Consider the following 13,518-nt stretch of genomic DNA (forward strand, 5'->3'; position numbering starts at 1 on the left):
CGTGTATTCGTCGTCGCCGTACTGGCTTATCACCCAGCGTGATGGTATGGGGTGCCATTGGTTACACGTCTTGGTCACATCTTGTTCGCATTGTCGTGGACGTGGCTCTACCCTTCATTCGATCCCTGCGAAACGCTACATTTCAGCAGGATAATGCACGACCGCATGTTGCAGGTCCTGTACCGTCTATTCTGGATACAGAAAATGTTAGACTGCTGCCCTGGCCAGCACATTCTCCAGATCTCTCACCAACTGAAAACGTCTGGTCAATGGTGGCCGGGTAACTGGCTCGTCACAATACGCCATTCACTACTCTTGATGAACTGTGGTATCGTGTTGAAGCGGCATGTGCAGCTGTACCTGTACACACCATCCAAGCTCTGCTTGACTCAATGCCCAGGCGTATCATGGACGTTGTTACGGTCAGAGGTGGTTGTTCTGGGTACTGATTTCTCAGGATCTATACAGCCAAATTGGGTGAAAATGTAATCACATGTCAGTTCTAGCATAATATATTTTTCCAATGAATACCCGTTTATCATCTGCATTTCTTATTGGTGTAGCAATTTTAATGGCCAGTAGTGTATTACTCGTAGGAATAATAATTTAGAGTAACCCTGCAGATAGGGAATATCTAACCACATTCGGGCAGCTGGTGGAAACTTGTAAAAAAAGAAATGAAATCGTTAATTTTAAAAATCATGGCTGCTGTCTCCCAGAAAAAGGCAGAATACACTTAGGCCTATGAGGAAATCAATTCACGATCCCCCTTCAAGTGGTACTTGCTAAACAGGAAAAGAGAGTACGTATCTATTCACAGTATAAATATGTTCTGATTGTCTGCTACATGCATAGAACTTTTCTTACCTGAGATTCACTAGCTTGCCCGCAAACTTATCAAACGGCATTCCAGTAAGAATCGAATCATTGAGCGTCAGGCAGCGGATACTAGACAACTGGAGGATACTGCTCAGACCTGGCTGCAACATTGGAAACTCCATGTATTCCATCACCAACGTGTGAAGTCGTGGAAGCCTGGCAAGGCAGGGTATCAGAGCTCCACCGAGACCTTCGCAACCTGACACATCCAGTCTGGAACAAACCACAAGCGTCGTATCGTTCGTTTGGGAATAACCTGGCAGAGAAAAATCTAATGAATTTTAATCCTAGAGATCATCTGTGAAACAGAGCTTCTTACGTGAAAGACGACAAAAAAAGATAGTTCTCTATAGATAACGATCACCTAAATTACACTAAAGTCTAACTGTATCAAAAGGAAAGTTCTCCTGATAAAACTATAAAACTGCCTATAGACACATACTGTGCTCAGCATTTGCTAAGGAACAGAAACATTATTGGACAGTAAACACAGGCAATGTTGGACGCCTCAAACACAGTGCATATGTAATAGAGGTGGAATGGTATACGAGGGTGGTTTGAAAAGTTCTCGGTATTACCACGAGAAGTCAGCGCTAGCGCAACGAGTTGTTCACGTGATATTCCTTGGACTGTTGCCTGTAAACACGTGGCACGTCAGTGCTCTTGGAAGAGAGCTGTGGCAGTGATGTGTCTCTGTTGCTGTTCCTGTGTAGTGATTGCGAAGGTGGAAAAAAATCCAGATTCGAGCAGTGGTTAAGTACTTCGTAAAGAAAGGTATGAAAGCAAAGGACATTCATGCCTATTTCCAGAATACACTGGGGGACTCTGCTCCTTCATATTCAACTGTTGCCAAGTGGACAAATGAATTTAAATGTTGTCGGGAGAGCTTAGATGATGATCTGCGCAGTGGTCGGCCAAGACTACTCCAAAAATCATTGTAAAAGTACGCAAAATGGTCGTGGAGGATCGCCGATTAAAAGTGTATGAACTTGTTCATACTTGCCAGATGTCATCTGAAAGGGTATATCACATTTTAACTGAAGAATTAGAAATGAAAAAAATATCTGTGAGATGGGTGCCGTGACTCTTGACGCTGGATCAAAAACGAATGAGAGTGGACATATCCGAAAAATATTTGGCCCATTTTAAGAGAAACGAACAAGATTTTTTGCGCCGGTTTGTGACCACAGGTGAAACTTGGGTGCGCTTCAGTACCCCAGAGGCAAAACAATAGTCAAAGCAGTGAAAACATGATGATTCTATGATTCTCCTCCACAAAAGAAAGCATAGACGGTTCCTTCTGTGGGAAAGGTCATGGCATCAGTGTTATGGGAATAGTATGCTAACCTCCTGGACAAGTTGCAACAAAAGATACGCGAAAAAGGCCAGGTTTACCAAGGAAGAAAGTCATCTTCCATCAAGACAACGCACATTCCCACACATGTGCCGTCGGCATGGCAAAATTACATGAACTAAGGTATGAATTGTTGCCAAGCCCGCCTTATTCATCTGATATGGCTCCGTTAGACTCCCATTTCGTCCCAAAACTGAAAATTTTTCTTGGTGGACGAAGATTCTCTTCGAACAAAGAACTAATAGTTGGAGTTGACAACTAATTTGCAGGCCTGGAGGAAACTCATTTTCGATATGCGATCAAGGCACTGGAACATCATTGGACCAAGTGCATTTATCTACAAGGAGACTACATTGAAAAATAAAAAAAAGTTTCAGTGATTTAAGTACTTTTTTTCTATTCCGTTCCTAGAACTTTTGAAACGACCCTCGTATTTAAAAATGGTACAGCTTTCACTACATAGGAGGCAGGAAAACAGATATAAATAACGTTCACATTTGCCATATGTCAGACTCCGAATATGAGACTTTAAGTAACGAATATGCCCTCATCGGGCACTAATGCACATTTTGCGCTTTTTATTCATGCTAGTATCCAAACTATTGAGGAGGCCTTGGGAATTATCTGCCGCTCCTCTCTCAAGCCAGTTTTCAGTTTTTTCATGGGTATGGGAAACGGTTCTTCGTTGAGGAACACGTCTGCCAAGAGCATTCCAGGCATGCTCTATAGAGCTTAGGTCCAGTGAGTAAAGAGGCCACTCCATATGCTCGGTATCTTCACTTTCCAGTGTGTCGGACACCTCAGTGGTCCTGTGTGGCTGGGCATTGTCATCCATAAACAGGAAGTCAGGACCTACCACGTCCCTAAACAGACAGATATGATCTAGAATCATCTCCCTACAATACTGCAATTGTACCTCGTGCAAAGATATACAGCTGTGTTTGGCTATTGTGCATAATGACTTGAAATGCCTTTTTCCATAAAAGTGAATGAAGTTGAGTATTTTAAAACGTGCTCAACCTCTGTAGTATCAATATAACCATATTCTTTGTAAGTCGGTGTTTGAGACGAGAGATGTTGGTCTAAGTCAGAGAGTAGCAAGCAGTGTGTATTGGACAGTCTAGCAATGTACTCGGTTTGAAAAGGATGAAAGCTAGCGTTGCGTGTAGTGATGATAGCACTATTTAAGAAGGATTTTGTAATAATATGTTTTGAGGAAAAATAGTGAGCAAATGAAATGATATGAATGGAAGAATGACAAAAGCCAATTTCTAAGGTAATGTCTTTTTATACAGAGTCTGCCAGAAAAATGTATACACACTTTAAGGAACAAAAAGTATTACTTATCTGTTTATTTTGCACTTAATAATTGATCACACATTTTGTACGACCTTCAGTTTAGCACATGGTTACTTTAAATATTCAAAATGTTCACCATTGGCGGCTATACACATAACAGAACGACGAGCGGTCGCCGCAACTATGTCAGTCAATGTTACAATGGAGATTGCTGCACACTTCGCTGTAATGCCCTGGCGAAGTTCCTCCAGCCTGCGAGGCTTACGTCGATAGATGTTATCTTTCACAGTTCCCCACAAATAAAAGTCCATAGGTGTTACATCTGGCGACCATGGAGGAAACTCAATGGGCCCTCTTCGTTCAATCTAATGCCCTGGATAACTGTTATCCAGTAAAGCTTGTATGGCTAGATGGTAGAGTGGTGGTACCCCATCCTGTTGGTAGACCACTTCATCAGCTCCATAAAGTGCACGTATACCTGACAAAGCTGATGTGCCTTACATTTCCAGGTACACTTCTCAAGTGACAGTAGCATCGAAGAAGAAAGGTCCTACTAAGCCTCTAGATGATAGTCCACACGACACATGAACCCCTGGTAGATTGACCGCTTTATCCACATAAACATGCGGTTTTTCCGGTGCCCAGTATACACTGTTACGCTGATTCACGGTGCCATTAAGTTTAAATTGTGCCTCGTCACTCCACACTACCTTCGTCACAAACTGTTCGTCATTAGTTACCATTTGCTGATACCATTCGCAAAATTGCATTCGGCGATTAGGATCGTCATCATTAATTACATGCAGTAAGCGTGGAATGTAAACTTTCCACTTTGCAGCTTTAAGAATTCTTCATTCACTTGTACTAGTAACCCCCACTTCAAGTGCACATTGCGTAGAAGACTTCTGTGGAGAATTAAAAAACGTTTCCAACACGAGAGCCGAAGAAGTAGGACTTGCAGCTGTACGCTGTCTTCCTGATCTTCCTTTGTGAATATCATAAATCGTTCCACGCAATTCAAACTTGTCAATGATGTGTTTAATTGGTTAGGCGGGTCGGCGGCTCTACGCTATTATCAAACTTGACAAACCACCTCACAAAACATTTTCGTTGCTAGAATGTCAAGCGCACTCCAGCCATCTTGTTTTCTCAATACTTTGATGAAAGTACAAACATCTGTGGCGCCAAAGACTATACTACAACACACTCGTGACTGTTTCTTATTCTTACAGCATTGCGTAGGGTTGAAGTTTGCTGTAGAAATTTTATACTGCAACATATGGTCTTGTCTTGTAATTAAAACACGCCAAGGAAGGCAACCGTACACAGGAAAGTTGTTAAGAAAAAATTTGCTGATTTGTCTAGATGTGAGAACTTTATCAAAACGTATGTTGTTGTCATAGCTTAATGATGCATAGTTAAACTTAAGAGTTTTTGTTCTCTCTTATCACTCATTAAGATTAGTTCCCTCTTTTTATTTACTTTCATGACTTGTTTGCACACTCGTTTTGCACATCGCAAGTTGTCTACTGACAAGCATATTTCTATCATTTTGTAAGATATCATCTTGCATTGCCCTCGCAGATACAGCAAAGAAAAGTTGATTTTTGACAGTCTCATCATTATTCCTAACAGTGACAGGTTTCAGATCAGACCAACATTCCGTGCGCACATGTAGGCCAAGAAAATTAATTACAGTCAAAGTTCATATCCATTGTAAGGCACAGTGATTTTCATTGTGTTTTTCTAAGTATCCGTATCAGTTCGGAGACTTAATACCAGTAAAAGATTTCAGTAAAGTGCTACTTTGTGAGTTTCCAAGCAGTTTTACGATAAAAGTCAGATGCGTCAATTTTTATGTTTATCTGCTAAATAATTACAATGACAGTTCTGGTACAGTGACTGATTGCAAGACTAAAGATAAAGATTAGCAATATTCGGGGTCGACATTTTAAACTGAATCATTTGGTCTTCAGTCAGATGGCGTATATAAATTTAATTCAAAACGGACTGCTTTCACGCAGACGAATTGTTTGATGTACAGACTGGTCTGGATTCCGCATCGTGTAGCGTGAGCTCCATACATTTGCATTCGAAATTAAATTTTCATGTAGTTCTGTAGCCCTGCACCAAAATTTACACATTTCGATGTCAAAATAAGTTTTACACATTTCTCAGATACCAACTTGACACTTGTGGGACACGAGCTCAAGTTTTACACATTACCTTCAACCTGTCCACACCACAATGCCTAGGCCATACCTATGGCATTCAGGAACATTCTGTGGTATGACACCTGCAAGTCACTCATGAAAAATAAATCAGTAGTGCAGCAGATATATGACGGCAAACTGCTGGTGTCTGTTATAAAGGAAGATCTTGAACTCCGTAAGGATGCGTTTAGAAGGCTGGAACTGACAAAAATAACAAGGCAGTGGAGAACTTGGCGATGTTGCTGTTCGGGACTGCACTTCTGTCCACGCAATTTACCCTGGGGCGTTGCCATGGTAATGTAAACAAAAGCTCACAGTCTAATTGGCTGTCGTGGATACGCGAAGCACGTGCACCAGGGCTGCGTCAACGGTCAGAGCTCTTCTCTATGGAGTACAGGAGTGAGAATGAAAAAATATTTTCTTTGAACACTTTCACTTTTAAAATGTCAGATGATAAATTATATTTAGTTTTCATAGGTGCTTCATTAAACCAAGTATTAGTGATTAAGTGTGACAATTGTTGCTGTTTATTTCTATGAACATTTTTTGAAGAATGATGGAGCAATTTTCAGTCCATCACGAGTGCTACCTTTAACTCTTTTTCAGAAAAGAAAGCTAACTATCCACATTGAGGACTGACAGCTGTTACAAAACATGCTTCCTCTGCACCACTCCCCTTCCTAGCGACACTTGCGTGACCCATTCTCTGTATTCTCATTTAAAAGCAGCTGAAGTAAAATGTGTGCACTACACTTGAGCTTGCCGTCATACATCACTTGATTGCAAACTGGCAGAAACTGGAAGACATCAAGCGGTGATGCTCTGAGCGTCATCACTGCCACTATCATCATTATTATTATTTTTATTAATACAGTGTAGGTCCTACAACAGCTTTGTAGCCATTACATAGTTACTGTTGTGTTGTGCTGTGTATTGGTTTGTTTATTTTTACGAAAGGAATAACGATGAAATTTATGGTCTATTATGGGGAACCACCTACAACTCGAACAAGGTATTTTCATTTGATATGTAAGCATGTGTGACCCATACGTCACAATTTTACTGTCGTAGATGCAAGTCACAAAGTATGTATGTAGTGGATGAGCTGCGTGAGGAACATCTTGTTCATACTTTGGTTTCGCAGCCTATAATACACTGCAGAGCCAAAGAAACTGGTAAACGTGCCTAATATCGTGTAGGGACCCCACGAGCTGGCGGAAGTGCCACAACACGACGTGGCATGGACTCGACTAATGTCTGAAGTAGTGCTGGAAAAAACTGACACCATGAATCCTGCTGGGCTGCCCATAAATCCGTAAGAGTACGAGGGGTGGAGATCTCTTCTGAACAGTACGTTGCAAGCCATCCCAGATATCCTCAATAATATTCACGTCTGGAGAGTTTGGTGGCCAGCGGAAGTGTTTAAAAAAATGGCTCTAAGCACTATGGGACTTAACATGTGAGGTCATCAGTCCCCTAGACTTAGAACTACTTAAACCTAACTAACCTAAGGACACCACACACATCCATGCCCGAGGCAGGATTCGAACCTGCGACCGTAGCAGCAGCGCGGTTCCGGAGTGAAGCGCCTAGAACCGCTCGGTCACAGCGGCCGGCGAAAGTGTGTAAACTCAAACATAGTGTTCCTGGAGCCACTCTGTAGCAATTCTGGACGTGTGGGGTGTCGCATTGTCCTGATGGAATTGCCCAAGTCCGTCGTAATGCATAATGGACATGAATGGATGCAGGTGATCAGACAGGATGCTTACGTACGCGTCACCTATCAGAGTCGTATCTAGATGTGTCAGGGGTCCCATATCACTCCAAATGCACACGCCCCAAATCATTACACACCTTCCACCAACATGAACAGTCCCCTGTTGGCGTGCTGGATCCATGGATTCATGAGGCTGTCTCCATACCTGTACACGTCCATCCGCTCGATTCAAATTGAAACGAGGCTCGTCCGACCTGGCAACATGTTTCCAGTCATCGACAGTCCAATGTCGGTGTTGATGGGCCCAGGCAAGGTGCAAAGCTTCGTGTCGTGCAGTCGTCAAGGATACACGAGTGGGTCTTCGGCTCCGAAAGCCCATATCGATGATGTTTCGTTAAATGGTTCGCACGCTGACACTTGTTGATGGCCCAGCATTGAAATCTGCGGCAGTTTGCCTAAGGGCTGCACTTCTGTCACGTTGAACGGTTCTCTTCAGTCGTCGTTGGTCCCGTTATTGCAGAATCTTTTTCCGGCCGCAGTTATGTCGGAGATTTGTTTTACCGGATTCCTGATATTCACGGTGCACTCGTGAAATGGTCGTACGGGAAAATCCCCAGTTCATCGCTGCCTCGGAGACGCTGTGTTCTATCGCTCCTGCGCCGACTATAACACTACGTTCAAACTCACTTAGGTCTTTATAACCTGCCATTGAAGCAGCAGTAACCAGTATAGCAACTGCGCCAGACACTTCTTGTTTTATACGGGCGTTGTCGACCGCAGCGCCGTATTCTGCCTGTTTACGTATTTCTGTATTTGAATACGCATGCCTATGCTAGTTCCTTTGGCGCTTCAGTGTATATACCACATAGTGTGACAGATTAAAGCTGGCTTCTGACATTACATACCAATTTTGCGCTAAAACTTACGATTTGTGGAAAATTTTAACGTACAAAAGACGTTTAACTATCATACGCAAAAGGGTATCATGGATGCCCAGCTCCATACCTGTATTTTACGAAGCTCACTTTTTAATCACGAATAAGAGATGCCCTTTCCATATTACTTTATTACAAATACAATTTTATTTGTTTTAAAACACTTATTAAGTTGACAGTTTACATACAGCATTGTCTTAGATACAAGCGTGACCACCCCAGAAGTCCATTATCTCTGTCTCTCGTACAAGTTGATTCTTATAAACGAATGTGCTTTCCAAAACGAGAAACATGTTTGTCATTGCTGCGTTGCATTCTGATTTACCTAATGATACTACTATAGCCTGTGCTTACTATAACTGAAAATGTTTGTCAAATTAAAGTTATAATTTAATGTGGACCTACTGACAGTCTCCGATCTTTGCCCATTGTACAAGCAAGGATAAACATTCCGAATGCAAAACACATTTTAGAGACATAAAAATGTATATTCAAGGATGTATAATAAATTCATGGTTATAATTTCATGTCGCTTGGTTGATTTTTAGAGATATTTCCTCTCCATACCTACAACTACCTTTATCCCAACGACTACACTTATCCCAAGTACTTTTATTATTTAAAACTACACTGTGGTGAAAAAAGTCATGGGATAGCGATCTGCACATGCGGTAATATCGCTTACACAAGGTATGAGGGTCACTCCAAAAGAAATGCACTCTATTTTTGTAAAAAAAGTTTTCATTCTGCATGTGTGGAAGTTTTACAGTGTGTAGACACATCCTTCCCGCTTGTTTTCAAACTTAGTTCAACCTGTCCCCGCAAGTGGCGCCGTCACAGCATGTTTTCAAGATGGCTGCTACACTTGATGTTTGTCAGAAGCAACGTGCTGTCATAGAATTCCTGTGCTGTGAAAACGAGACAGTGGGAAACGTCCACAAGAGGTTGAAAAAGGTGTATGGAGATGCTGCTGTCGATCGCAGTACAGTTAGTCGGTGGGCAAGCAGGTTACGTGATGAAAGCAGGCACGGCAATATTGAGGATTGTCCTCGCAGCGGCAGGCCTCGTACTGCACACACTCCAGAAAATGTGCAGAAAGTTAACGAATTGGTGACTGCTGACAGACGCATCACAGTGAACGAATTGTCTTGCTACGTAGGGACAGGGGAAGGAAGTGTTTGCAGAATACTGAAAGTGTTGACGTTAAAAAAGGTTTGTGCGGGTTGGGTTCCCAGGATGTTGACAGTGGCTCACAAAGAAACAAGAAAAACGGTTTGCAGCGAACTTTTGGAACAGTACGAGAATAGTGGAGATGAATTTTTTGGAAGAATTGTGACAGGTGATGAAACATGGCTCCATCATTTGTCACCAGAGACGAAGAGGCAATCAATGGAGTGGCATCATGCAAATTCACCCAAGAAAATAAATTCAAACCCACACCTTCTGCTGGAAAAGTTATGGCTACAGTGTTTTTTGATTCCGAAGGACTCTTGCTTGTGGACATCATGCCAAGTGGAACCACCATAAATTCTGATGCATATGTGACGACACTGAAGAAACTTCAAGTTCGACTAAGTCGTGTTCGACCACATCGGCAAAAGCAGGATGTTTTGCTGTTGCACGACAATGCGCGGCCACATGTCATTCAAAAAAGCATGGAAGCGATTACAAAACTTGGATGGACAACACTGAAACACCCGCCTTACAGTCCTGACCTGGCTCCGTGTGACTGTCATTTCCTTGGGAAACTGAAAGACTCTCTTTGTGGAACAAGGTTTGAAGATGATGACTCCCTTGTGCACGCTGTCAAACAGTGGCTCCAACAGGTTGGTCCAGAATTTTACCGTACGGGTAAACAGGCGCTGGTTCCAAGATGGCGTAAGGCAGTTGAGAGTGGTGGAAATTATGTAGAGAAAAGAAAATATTGTTTCTAAAGGATGTATTTACACACTGTAAAACTTTCAAATATGTAGAAAATAGAAGGATTTAAGAAAAATAATGTGCATTTCTTTTGGAGTGACTCTTGTATAAAAAATCAGTGCACTGGTGCCGCTCCCATTTGTATACAGGTGAGTGATGTGAGAAGGCTTCCGACGTGATGATGTCTGCACGACGGGAATTAACAGACTTTGAGCGTGGATTGGTAGTTGGAGTTAGAGCTATGGGATGGAAATCGTTAGCGAATTCAAGTACCAAGAGTGTGCCGAGAATACCAAATTTCAGAAATTACCTCTCCCCACGGACAACCCAGTGGCCGGCGGCCTTCACTTAACGACCGAGAGCAACCGCACTTGCGTAGAGTCGTAACTGGTAACAGATACGCAACACTGCGTGAAATAACTGCAGAAATCAATGTGGGACATATGAAGAACGTATCCGTTAGGGCTGTGAGGCGAAGTCTGGCGTTAATAGGACATGGCAGCAGACGACTGGCGCGAGGGCCTTTGCTAACAGCAGTACATCACCTGCAGCGCCTCTCCTGGGCTCGGGACCGTACAGTTTGGACCGTAGACGACTGGAAAACCGTGGCCTGGTCGGATGAGTCTCGATTTGAGTTGGTAAGAGCTGACAGTACGGTTCGAGTATGGCGCAGACCCCATGAAGCCGTGGACCCAAGTTATTAACAAGGCACTGTGTGAGGTGGTGGCGGCTCCGTAATGGTGTGGGCTGTGTTAACATGGAAAGCATAGGGTCGTGTTATCCATCTGAATCGATCATTGACTGGAAATGGTTATGTCCGGCTACTTGGTGACTATTTGCAGCCATTCAAATGGCTCTAAGCACTATGGGACTTAACATCTGAGGTAATCAGTCCCATAGACTTAGAACTACTTAAACCTAACTAACCTAAGGACATGACACACATCCATGCCCGAGACACGATTCGAACCTGCGACCGTAGCGGTCGCGCGGTTCCGTACTGAAGCGCCTAGAACCGCTCGGTCACAGCGGCCGGATTGCAGCCATTAATGGCCTTCAAGTTCCAATGGCAAAGTGCATGTCACTTTGCGACAATTGTTAATGACTGATTTCAAGAAAATTCTGGACAGTTCGAGCGAAAGTTTTGGCTACCCAAATCGCCCGACATGTGTTCAAAATGTTCAAATGTGTGTCAAATCTTATGGGACTTAACTGCTAAGGTCATCAGTCCCTAAGCTTACACACTACTTAACCTAAACTATCCTAAGGACAAACACACACACCCATGCCCGAGGGAGGTCTCGAACCTCCGCCGGGACCAGCCGCACAGTCCATGACTGTAGCGCCCTAGACCGCTCGGCTAATCCCGCCCCGACATGTGTCCCATCGAACATTTGTGGGACATAATGGAGAGGTCAGTCCGTGCACAAAACCTTGCTCCCGCAACACTTTCGCGGCTATGGACCGCTGAAGAGGCAGCTTGGCTCAATATTTCTGCAGGGGACTTGCAACAACTTGTTGGGTCCATGCCACATCGAGTTACTGCACTACTCCGGGCAAAAGGAGGATCGACACGGTATTACGAGGTATCCTATGTCATCTCAGTGTGTACAGGTGTGAAGGTTTCGCATGGGTTCCCTAGTTTTTATTAAAGATAATGACTTAACCACTTTTCAAAAGAAGTTGAATCACCACTATCAACCGTGTCTTTGGAGCTTGCTGCTTCACCCATCATTCTTTTCCAGTTATTAATCAGTTAGTTACTGCGACTGCACTACGGTAAGAAGTCGACAAAACTGCTTACATTTCAAGATGTTGCAGGCGATAGATCTCAGAGAAGGCAGCGTCAGACAGCAGCTCGGCGTTTCCGACATTAAGATCCCGCAAAGCGGGGCACCCACGGCAAACGGCAATCACTGTCTCATCGTCCAGCCCGAACCCATTTCGCAGATCCAGCACTCTCAGTTTTGGCAGCCCTCCAGTCCTTAAACACAAAAGTAAGTGGCAGCTTTATTGTTGCTGCAGAAGTTACGAGCGCAGCTGTCTCTATTGATCTACTGAAATTACAACATCAAAAAATAATTAACGTAGAACACTGAAATTTTGGGAATACATTTGTTTACGTAATATATTTAAAATTATCAATGAAACTTCACACGTTAATATAAGCGAAAGATCCGTTTCAAAAATGGTTCAAATGGCTCTGAGCACTATGGAACTTAACATCTTAGGTCATCAGTCCCCTAGAACTTAGAACTACTTAAACCTAACGAACCTAAGGACATCACACACATTCATGCCCGAGGCAAGATTCGAACCTGCGACTGTAGCGGTCGCGCGGTTCCAGACTGAAGTGCCTAGAACCGCTCGGCCACAACGGCCGGCGAAAGATAAGGTATTGCAAATGTGAAATGTTGGTACATTAATAACCGGTGTAAGCGGCAGAATGTTGAATGGTAGCATGCAAAAGTATACAGGAAACGGCTACACGGGTAGCGGGGGCCGTGTGCAAGGGACTAGGCGTTTTTTTTTTTTTTTTTTCAGGTAAGCGGGTCTCAGGAAACCACAAAAAGGGCGTCCGTCCAAAAGGGGGCAGGTAAAACACAGTAAGCTAATTGTACAAACGATCGGTATTGTAGTTGTAAATTGTCGTAACTGTGTTGGGAAAGAACCAGAGCTCCAAGCCCTAATAGAAAGCACTGAAGCTCAAATATAGTTACAGAAAGTTGGCTAAAGCCGGAAATAAGTTCAGCCGAAATTTTTTCAAACGATCTAACAGTGTTCACAAAGAATAGATTAAATACAGTTGGTGGTGGAGTATTTATTGCTGTCAGAGGTAGTTTGCCTTGTAGCGAAATTGAAGTAGATAATTCCTGCGAAATAGTATGGGTAGAGGCTATACTTGACAATCGGACTAAACTATTAATTGGCTCGTTTTACCGACCCCCCGACTCAGAAGATATAGTTGCTGAACAGTTCAAAGGAAACTTGAGTCTCATTTCAGACAAGTACCCCACTCATACAATTATAGTCGGTAACGACTTCAGTCTACCCTCGATATACTGGAAAAATTGTACGTTTAAAACCGGCGGCTGGCATAAAACGTCATCCGAAATTGTACTGAATGCTTTCTCAGAAAATTATTTTGAACAATTAATTCATGAGCGTACTCGAAGCGTAAATGTTTGCGAAAGCATACTT

The 13,518-nt window shown here is 43.1% G+C and overlaps 1 protein-coding gene across 2 annotated transcripts in view; it reads right to left on the reverse strand.

Moving 5' to 3' along the window:
* The window catches only part of LOC126215243 (F-box/LRR-repeat protein 7-like), a 137,624-nt gene that overhangs the window by 11,078 nt on the left and 113,028 nt on the right, over positions 1-13,518 (reverse strand). The window contains exons 6-7 of one of the 2 annotated variants that reach the window (XM_049941909.1): positions 12,122-12,301; positions 868-1,092 (exon numbers count right to left, since the gene is read on the reverse strand). In XM_049941909.1, the coding sequence (XP_049797866.1) occupies positions 868-1,092; positions 12,122-12,301 (405 nt within the window). The remainder of the gene's footprint in view (positions 1-867; positions 1,093-12,121; positions 12,302-13,518) is intronic. The other variant, XM_049941910.1, reaches the window with a different exon arrangement.

The sequence above is a fragment of the Schistocerca nitens genome, chromosome 12, assembly GCF_023898315.1.
Source record: "Schistocerca nitens isolate TAMUIC-IGC-003100 chromosome 12, iqSchNite1.1, whole genome shotgun sequence".
Lineage (NCBI taxonomy): Eukaryota > Metazoa > Arthropoda > Insecta > Orthoptera > Acrididae > Schistocerca > Schistocerca nitens.